This window comes from Cygnus olor, chromosome 28 (genome assembly GCF_009769625.2).
Source record: "Cygnus olor isolate bCygOlo1 chromosome 28, bCygOlo1.pri.v2, whole genome shotgun sequence".
In the NCBI taxonomy this organism is placed as follows: domain Eukaryota; kingdom Metazoa; phylum Chordata; class Aves; order Anseriformes; family Anatidae; genus Cygnus; species Cygnus olor.
The window spans coordinates 639,539-647,317 of record NC_049196.1 but is presented as its reverse complement, the minus strand read 5'-3'; the positions used below and the strand labels follow the sequence as shown (position 1 = coordinate 647,317).

The 7,779-nt window shown below is 68.7% G+C and overlaps 3 protein-coding genes across 4 annotated transcripts; all 3 read left to right on the top strand.

The window, feature by feature from the left end:
• Positions 1-892: 892 nt before the first annotated feature.
• LOC121060755 (serum amyloid P-component-like) lies at positions 893-2,364 on the top strand. The gene is made up of 2 exons (XM_040538847.1): positions 893-1,159; positions 1,455-2,364. The coding sequence occupies exons 1-2, from the start codon at positions 1,024-1,026 to the stop codon at positions 2,072-2,074; spliced, it is 756 nt and encodes a 251-aa protein (XP_040394781.1). The 5' UTR covers positions 893-1,023; the 3' UTR covers positions 2,075-2,364.
• A 504-nt stretch (positions 2,365-2,868) lies between these two features.
• Positions 2,869-4,991, top strand: LOC121060634 (serum amyloid P-component-like). The gene is made up of 3 exons (XM_040538580.1): positions 2,869-2,932; positions 3,289-3,549; positions 3,847-4,991. Exons 1-3 carry the CDS (start codon positions 2,869-2,871, stop codon positions 4,440-4,442), a joined length of 921 nt encoding a protein of 306 aa, XP_040394514.1. The 3' UTR covers positions 4,443-4,991.
• A 930-nt stretch (positions 4,992-5,921) lies between these two features.
• Positions 5,922-7,095, top strand: DUSP23 (dual specificity phosphatase 23). Of its 2 annotated transcripts, XM_040538848.1 has the most exons (3): positions 5,927-6,391; positions 6,647-6,828; positions 6,934-7,095. In XM_040538848.1, the coding sequence occupies exons 1-3, from the start codon at positions 6,128-6,130 to the stop codon at positions 6,959-6,961; spliced, it is 474 nt and encodes a 157-aa protein (XP_040394782.1). In that variant the 5' UTR covers positions 5,927-6,127; the 3' UTR covers positions 6,962-7,095. The 2 variants fall into 2 exon arrangements, with proteins under 2 accessions (XP_040394783.1, XP_040394782.1); XM_040538849.1 differs by lacking the exon at positions 6,934-7,095 and having other exon boundaries at positions 5,922-6,391; positions 6,647-6,832.
• Positions 7,096-7,779: the final 684 nt, after the last annotated feature.

Sequence of the window (7,779 nt, the reverse complement as noted above, 5' to 3'; positions counted from 1 at the left end):
GGGCTGTTAGCAGGAAGCCGGGTGATTTATGTCTGGTGCTGGAGGCATTTGGCCGGCGCTCATCCATTCCCATTAGGGACGGCCGCGGTCACGAGGCGCGCGGGGTGCCAAAGAGCCTGGCAAGGAGCTGGAGCAGCTCGGGGGGGGGGAGAGCAGCGAGGGGCACGGGGGCCCCAGCCACCCCCAGGGACCAGCACCCAGCACGCTGACCCCCGAGGAGCTGGGGGTGTCCCTGTTAAAATAAGGGACATCGTGCCCAAAAAGGGATTGGGCGCCCGCAGCCGGGTGCCGCCCGGTTTTGCCCCCCAGCACATCCATGCACGGACTGCGCTCCCTCAACCCAGACCACCACCCCCGCCCCCCCCACCAGCACCCAGCCCTGCACCTTCATTGCCAAGCCCAATTTGCCCCCATGCAGCCACCCCGGTTCCTCCAGTGCCTTCAGCCAGCGGGCTCCGTGTCTCAGGCTGCCCCGGGGTGGTCGGGGATGTGTTTGGATGCTCGTGCATCCCTCCGGCCATCCCCACAGCAGTGAAATCCTCCCACTCCCCGATCAGACTGAGCCCCAGCCCCAGCCACCCTCAGAGGAGGACACACGGACACTCTGGGAGGACACACGGATGCCCTGGGAGGATGTTCAGCCCCTTCGGATGATGCTCAGACACCCTCAGGGGACACGAAGGCTGCAGCGGACCCTCAGCCTCTCGGGTTTGCCACGGTTTCTTCTGCCACCTGCTGACCACGGCTTCGGTCCCAGGCTCTGTCCCTTTGGCCTCAATGCAGGGATGGGGCCAGCAGAGCCCAGGGACGTGGCCAAGAGCTTCAGGTGAGGGACAACGGGCACCTTTGGGCTCAAATTTGGGGGTTTTACCCAGGGCTGCGGTGGCCCTAAGCTACACCAGGGCACGCGCCCAGGGCACGGCTCCAGGGGAGCCCCGTGCCAGCGGTGACGCGGGGTCTCGCGGCCGCATGACAGCGTGAAATCGCCCCCTCCGGGCCGTGCCAGGCTGCTGGGATTGGGGAATGCTGCTTCCCTCCCACCCACGGCAGCCGATAAACCCATGGGTGCCAGTACCAACGGCCGCACCCAGCACCATGGGCAGGCTGCAGCTGTGGCTCGCCGTCCTTGCTGGCCTCACCGGTGTCACCGCCCAGGAAGGTAGGGGGACATCGGGGGGACCAGGGCTGGCACCGGGGTGCAGAGCAGGGAGCGGAGAACCCTGGGGTGTGGGAACATGGCGGGGGGCGGCCCAGCCAAGGGGGTCCCATCCAGATCCCCATCCCTGGGGACACTGCGGTGGCTCAGCCCCATCCAATGCCCCCAGCCACCTCTGGCAACCCTCTGCTTTATGCCAGTGGGGCTGGGGGACGCTGGAGCACCAAAGGCACAGCGGGGGACATCTCCCAGGGGGGTAGGCTCAGAGGCCACCACGTCCCTTCTGTCACCCCCCCAGACCTCTACCGAAAGGTGTTTGTCTTTCGGACGGACCCCAGCGATGCCTACGTGCTGCTGCGGGTGAAGCCGGAGCAGCCGCTGCTGAACTTCACCGTGTGCCTGCGCTCCTACACGGACCTCACGCGGCCCCACAGCCTCTTCTCCTACGCCACCAAGGCGCAGGACAACGAGATCCTCCTCTTCAAGCCCAAGCCCACCGAGTACCGCTTCTACGTGGGGGGCAAGTTCGTCACCTTCCGCGTCCCCGAGGGCCGCGGGGACTGGGAGCACGTCTGTGCCAGCTGGGAGTCGGCCACCGGCATCGCCGAATTCTGGCTCAACGGGAAGCCCTGGCCCCGCAAGGGGCTGCAGCGGGGCTACGCGGTGGGCGCCGAGGCCGTGATCCTGCTGGGGCAGGAGCAGGACGCCTTCGGGGGCGGCTTCGACGTCTATAACTCCTTCACGGGCGAGCTGGCCGACGTCCACCTGTGGGACGCGGGGCTGTCCCCGGACAAGATGCGAGCTGCCTACCAGTCCCTGCGCCTGCCGCCCGCCCTGCTGGCCTGGAGGAGCTTGAGCTACGAAACCAAGGGTGACGTGGTGGTGAAACCGCGGCTCCGGGAGGCTCTGGGGCGCTGAGAGCCCACCTCAGCCCCCGCTGTCCCCTCTCTGTCCCCATCGCTGCTTCTGCAAGCCGCCCGCATGTCAAGGTGCCACCCGCGGGGCACAGCCTGTGCCTGGGGGACAGATGCCGTGGGGAGATGGGGACACCCCCAGCCTGGCAGAGTCACCCAGGGGTGCCCCTTCCCTTCCCAACGCCCCCCTGTGCTGCCCCAGTGACGCCCAAGGTCATCCCCTTCCCGTATATATAGATAAATAAAATAAACCAGCAGCAACGTGAGAGCTTCTCCATGCGAGGCTGACGGGATGGGTGTGAGCAGAAATAAATTCCTGGGGATGAGGGGGGTTAAAGGGGGGGGGGGGGGGGCTTTGGGCAGCTCCCCAGGGCTGCGGGACATGTCAGGGGGCTGTAGCAGTAACCGAAGGGCTGAACCCAAGGCATGGATCCACAGGGCCGGCACACACCTGGAATAGCAGGAATGATTTGGGACGGGCACGTGGGGCTCGGTGCGAGCCCCCAGGGCCACGTCCCCTGTCCCCACGCATGTCCCCAGGCTCCCTGCCAGCTCGCTGGGGCCACGGCCCCTGAAGCAAACCAGTCCCCAAAGGCGTTCAGCAAACATCCCCGCACCCGCAGCGGTCACTGCCCCCAAGCACTTGGTGACAAAGGTTGGGGGCAGACATCACACCGCAGCGCTGTGCTCCCCGTCCAGGAAGGGTTTCGGCCCCCAGGGACGCGGCACGGTGGCTCTCGGTTCCCCCTTGTCCCCTACAGCAGTGCCAGTGGCTGGGTTCGGTGGGTGCGTGGGGACATGGGGACACCACGGCTCTGCCTCCTCGTCCTTGCAGGGCTCTTCGGCCTCGCTGCCCCAGAAAGTAGGGATGGAGGGGCTGCGCCAGGAGCCCCCCCCCCGGGTCCCACGGGGATTGGGGATGGGGTGGGGGGTGCAGGGGGGCATGGAGCGGTGGTGGCAGCGGGGGGCTCAGCACCACAGAGCAGCAGTGGGCAGGCAGTGGGGATGCAACACCAGGCACCACAAGAGGTGGCACGGGGGGACACGGGGCTGCCCGTGGGGGTGGCAGGGGGCTTGGGGACTCCCCTCACCCAGCCCTGTCCCCGTATCTGGGTGCTGCAGAAAAAATGACCGCCTGGATCCAGCCTTACCCACCGGCACCCACCATGTACCACCAGCTGATGCTCTCCTGCGAGGTCACTGGGGATGCCAGGTAAGGCGCCCCCCGCCCTCCGGCACATGTCCCCCCCACCCCACAGCTCGGCCACCCCCAGGGTGTGCCCCCACACCCGGGTGACACCCAGCTCAGCGTCAAGGAGTTCCTGTGGCAGAAGGAAGGAAGCCGCGACCCCCTGCAGAAGGGCCAGAGCAACGTCCTCATCTTCAACTCCTTCAACAAGTCCCACCTGGGCACCTACACCTGCACGGCCACTGTCCCCCTGGGCACCGCTGTGGCCACCTACGACCTGTGGATAGACGGTAGGCCGGGGAACAAGGGGACAGCTGGGGACAAGCTGTCACTGTGTGCCCCTGTCGCCCTGCATCAGAAGCCCGCGTGTGGCTGGTCTCGGCAGCGGAGGCCACCCTGAGGTCTGATGGCAGAGGCCACTTCAAGGTCTGGTGGTGGAGGCCACCTCTGGGGCTGGTGGTGGCAGCCACCCTTGGGTCTGGCGGTGGCCTCCTTGCTGGCACTTCACGACCCCATTTCCCCTGGGGAGATTTGGCCGGATGCCTTCCCCATGCCAGGAGCAGCCACCTCTTTATCACCTCTCCCAGACCTGGTAAACCAAGTGTTCGTGTTTCGCCGGGAGACCAAGGACTCCTACGTGCTGGTGCGGGTGAAGCCGGAGCAGCCGCTGCTGAACTTCACCGTGTGCCTGCGCTCCTACACGGACCTCACGCGGCCCCACAGCCTCTTCTCCTACGCCACCAAGGCGCAGGACAACGAGATCCTCCTCTTCAAGCCCAAGCCCACCGAGTACCGCTTCTACGTGGGGGGCAAGTTCGTCACCTTCCGCGTCCCCGAGAGCTTCTCGAAGAGCGAGCACGTCTGCGCCAGCTGGGAGTCCCCCAGCAGCATCGTGCGCTTCTGGCTCAACGGGACGCCGTGGCCCCGCAAGGGGCTGCAGAAGGACTACGTGGTGGGCGCCGAGGCCGTGATCACGCTGGGGCAGGAGCAGGACGTCTTCGGGGGCGGCTTTGACGCCCCTCAGTCCTTCGTGGGGGAGATCTCGGACGTTTACATGTGGGACAGGGAGCTGACCACCAGGGAGGTGGGGGCCGCCATGTACAACAGCCCCTCGCCCGCCCCCATCTTCGGCTGGAGGAACTTCCCCTACAAGATCCACGGCGAGGTGTACCTCAAGGGATGATGCCCGGGCCAGCCCTGCCGTGCCCTGAGTGAGCTGTGATTGCCACCGGGGTCGTGTGTCCCCATGTCCCCATGTCCCCCTCCCCATCCCCACCATGTAACCCCCCACCCCCCTCCCCGTAACCACCCGGCACCAAATAAATGAAGATATGGGGCTGACAAGCAGCAGCGGCGGGGGATTTTATCCCTGGGGGGGCCGCAGGAGAGGTGCCCCCCTTGTCCCACCCTGGGGACAACCCCAACACGCACGTCCCCTCCGTGAGGCCGAAGCAGGGCTGAGCTGGGGCTTCCCAACCAACCGGGGGGCCACCAGGGTTGGGGACAAAAGGGGGGGGGGGGGGGGGGGGGGAGGACGGAGATGGCCGCTGGGTGGGGGCAAAACACCGGGAGGGGGCAACCGGGGGGCAGCCCCGGTGCTGGTACCCCCGGTTGGTGCAGCCCCAGCGTCCCGGCATCACGGGGGATGCAGAAACGGTGCAGCCCCGGTGTCCTGATGTCCCTTGGGGGGGAGGGGGGGTGAAGCCCCGGTGTCCTGGTGTCCCGGGGGGGGCAGCCCCCGTGTCCCGATGTCCCGGGGGGGGGGGGGGGGGGGCAGCCCCGTGTCCCGGTACTCGCCGGGGGGAGCAGCTCCGGAGAATCCCCGGTGTCCCGGTGCCCTGGGGGCTGCAGCCTCGTGTGCCGCTGTCCTGGGATTTCAGCCCCGGTGTCCTGGTGCCCCCGGGGGACGCAGCCCCGGGACCCCGTGCACTGGAGCCCCGGAACCCCGGGCATTGCAGCCCCGGGCCCCCGCCGTGTCCCGGTCCCCCCGCTCGGTTCAGCCCCGCTGCATCCCCGGAGCCCGGAGCTCGGCACCGCCGCCGCTTCCCGGTGCCTGCGGCGCTCAGTGCAGGCGCTGTCGGACCCCGCTCCGCCGCCGAGCGGCCTCCCCGGTACGGCGGGGCCCTGGGGGGGGGGGTTCCCGGGGCCGTTCCGGAGGGGGCCGGGCCGGGCCGGTGCCGGTGCGGGGCCCCCGGTGGGAGCAGGCCGCAGGGCCGGGCCTGCTCGGGGGCGGCCTGCGGCGGGGGCGGGCCTGTGCGCGGCGGGGGCCCGGGGCCGGTTGGGGCCGGGACAAGGAAGGGGGGGCCTGGGGTGGCCGGGCCCGGTTGGGGGGCCCCGGGGGATTCGGGGGGAGCCGGTCCGGGGGCCTGGGGGTGCCTGGGGGCGGGGGGGGAGGGCTTGGGGAGATTGACCCGCGGGTTTGGGGGGGGGGGGGCAGGGTTTTGGGGGGCTGGGGGTGGCTGGCAGGGGGCTGGGGGGCCCCGGGTTGGGGGGTCCCAGAGAGCCTGGCCAGGGGGCTCTGAGGGGCCTGGCCGGGGGTCCTGGGGGGACCTGGGCTAGGGGTATTGGGGGCCCTGGATGGGGGGGTCCTAGAGAGCCTGGTCGGGGGCCTGGGGGGCCTGGGGGGCCTGGCCTGGGATCTTGGGGTCTGTCTGGGGGGTCCTAGGGGGCATAGCATGGGGGTCCCGGCTCTGTGGTGCTGGGGGATCCTGGCTGGGGGGTCCTAGGGGGCATAGCCTGGGGGTCCCAGCCCTGCGGTGCTGGGGGGTTCTGGCCAGAGGTCCCCTGGTTTTGACCAGGGTTCCCCGGCCCAGCCCCGTCCCCAGGGCGCGTGGCAGCGCCGGCCCACGGTGCCGCTCCCCGCAGGCGATGGTGGAGCCCCCCAACTTCTCGTGGGTGGCGCAGGGGCGGCTGGCGGGGCTGGCTATGCCGCGGGAGCCGGGGCATTACCGGTTCCTGCTGGGCCAGGGCGTGCGGCACCTGGTGTCGCTGTCGGAGCGGCCGCCCCCCCACCACGGCTGCTGCCCCGCGGTGCAGCTCCACCGGATCCGCGTGCCCGACTTCAGCCCCCCGACGCCCGGGCAGATCCAGAGCTTCCTGCAGCTGGTGGAGGAGGCCAACGGCCGCGGGGAGGTACGGCCCGGGGGGTGACACACAGGGGGTGATGCCACTGGGGGTGGCACTAGGAGGGAGGTGACGCCAAGAGGGGGGTGATGCCAAGAGGGGGGTGATGCCAAGGGGGTGATGCTGTGCAGGTGACACCGGCGTGGGGTGGTGATGCCAGGGTGAGTGACACCAAGAGGGAGGTGACACCAAGAGGGAGGTGACGCCAAGGTGGAGGTGACACCAAGAGGGAGGTGAGGCCCTCCTCACGGGTGCGCTGGCCAGGCGGTGGCGGTGCACTGTATGCTGGGGCACGGCCGGACGGGCACCATGCTGGCCTGCTACCTGGTGAAGACGCAGAAGATGAGCGGCGGCGACGCCATCCGGGAGATCCGCAGGCTGCGGCCAGGCTCCATCGAGACGCGGGAGCAGGAGCAAGCTGTGATCCAGTTCCACCAGCGCTTCAGGTAGGTGCGGCCCCCCCGGGGGGGCTCCCTGTGCTGATGGGGTCACAGCAGGAACAGCTGTGGGGTCTGAAAGCCCAAATTAAACACGGATCTGCCTCGCCACAGCGCTGGAAAGGATATCGAGGAGGCGTGAGCAGGAGTTTCTCCCCGAGCAGCGTGTGCCAGACGGAGGTCGAAGGAGATGCTTGCTCTGATGCGCTGGGGGAGCCTTGCCCAGCCCTGCGGTGCCGCCGTCCGTCCCGTCCCCCATTAAAGGACTTTCCCGTGGCTCCTTTCCACCTCGTTGTTTGAACAGAACCCCTGCTGCGACCGGGGACCCCCCTTCACCAACTATCCAGGTACCGCCGCTCTGCAGTGACCTGGTGCCACCCCCTAACGTGGCCACGGCACCAAACCTCCATCCCCAGACCTCACCGCTCGGTACCCAACAGCCTCCTCAGGGCACCCCTGAATAGGGGATGCCTGCGGCTGCACCCTGAGGTGCAGGGGGCCCCATCCTGGGTCTCAGCCCACGAGCCCCGGAGCTGGTCGCTCGCCAAAGCGGCGATGCTGCGCGAAGGACGGCAGCCACGTCAGCGCCCCAGGGCCGGCCCGGGACGTGGATGCTTAAACGGAAGCTTAGCTGGAATTTAGGCATCTCCGTCCAAAAGCCCAATCCTGAAAATCTCTTCTCAGCTGCTCCTAACCTTGGTGGCATTTAAATCCTAAGTGCAAGAAGCGTCACCGTCCCCATTCCTGCGCGCGCGGCACATGGCCGGGAGCGCCCGGCACGCGCCGGGTGCCAGCGCGGCCCCTGCGCCGCGGGCTGGGAGGGCTGTGGAGGGCTATCATCTCCACCAGGCAGCCCCAGCGTCCCCAGACATTCCCCTGAAACCCCAAAACGCCGTCATCGTCCCTCAGGAATGACACGCGAGGGTGGTGGCTTGGGGCGGTTGGGATGGGAGCCGGCAG

Excerpts from the sequence above, each read along its gene's own strand:
- LOC121060755 (XM_040538847.1), top strand. The coding sequence starts at position 1,024 with ATGCTGCTTCCCTCCCACCCACGGCAGCCGATAAACCCATGGGTGCCA. Across the intron at positions 1,160-1,454 it reads CGGTGTCACCGCCCAGGAAG|ACCTCTACCGAAAGGTGTTT; the intron begins GTAGGGGGACAT and ends TCACCCCCCCAG.
- LOC121060634 (XM_040538580.1), top strand. The coding sequence starts at position 2,869 with ATGGGGACACCACGGCTCTGCCTCCTCGTCCTTGCAGGGCTCTTCGGC. Across the intron at positions 2,933-3,288 it reads CGGCCTCGCTGCCCCAGAAA|GCGCCCCCCGCCCTCCGGCA; the intron begins GTAGGGATGGAG and ends ATGCCAGGTAAG. Across the intron at positions 3,550-3,846 it reads CTACGACCTGTGGATAGACG|ACCTGGTAAACCAAGTGTTC; the intron begins GTAGGCCGGGGA and ends CACCTCTCCCAG.
- DUSP23 (XM_040538848.1), top strand. The coding sequence starts at position 6,128 with ATGGTGGAGCCCCCCAACTTCTCGTGGGTGGCGCAGGGGCGGCTGGCG. Across the intron at positions 6,392-6,646 it reads AGGCCAACGGCCGCGGGGAG|GCGGTGGCGGTGCACTGTAT; the intron begins GTACGGCCCGGG and ends TGCGCTGGCCAG. Across the intron at positions 6,829-6,933 it reads CAGTTCCACCAGCGCTTCAG|CGCTGGAAAGGATATCGAGG; the intron begins GTAGGTGCGGCC and ends GCCTCGCCACAG.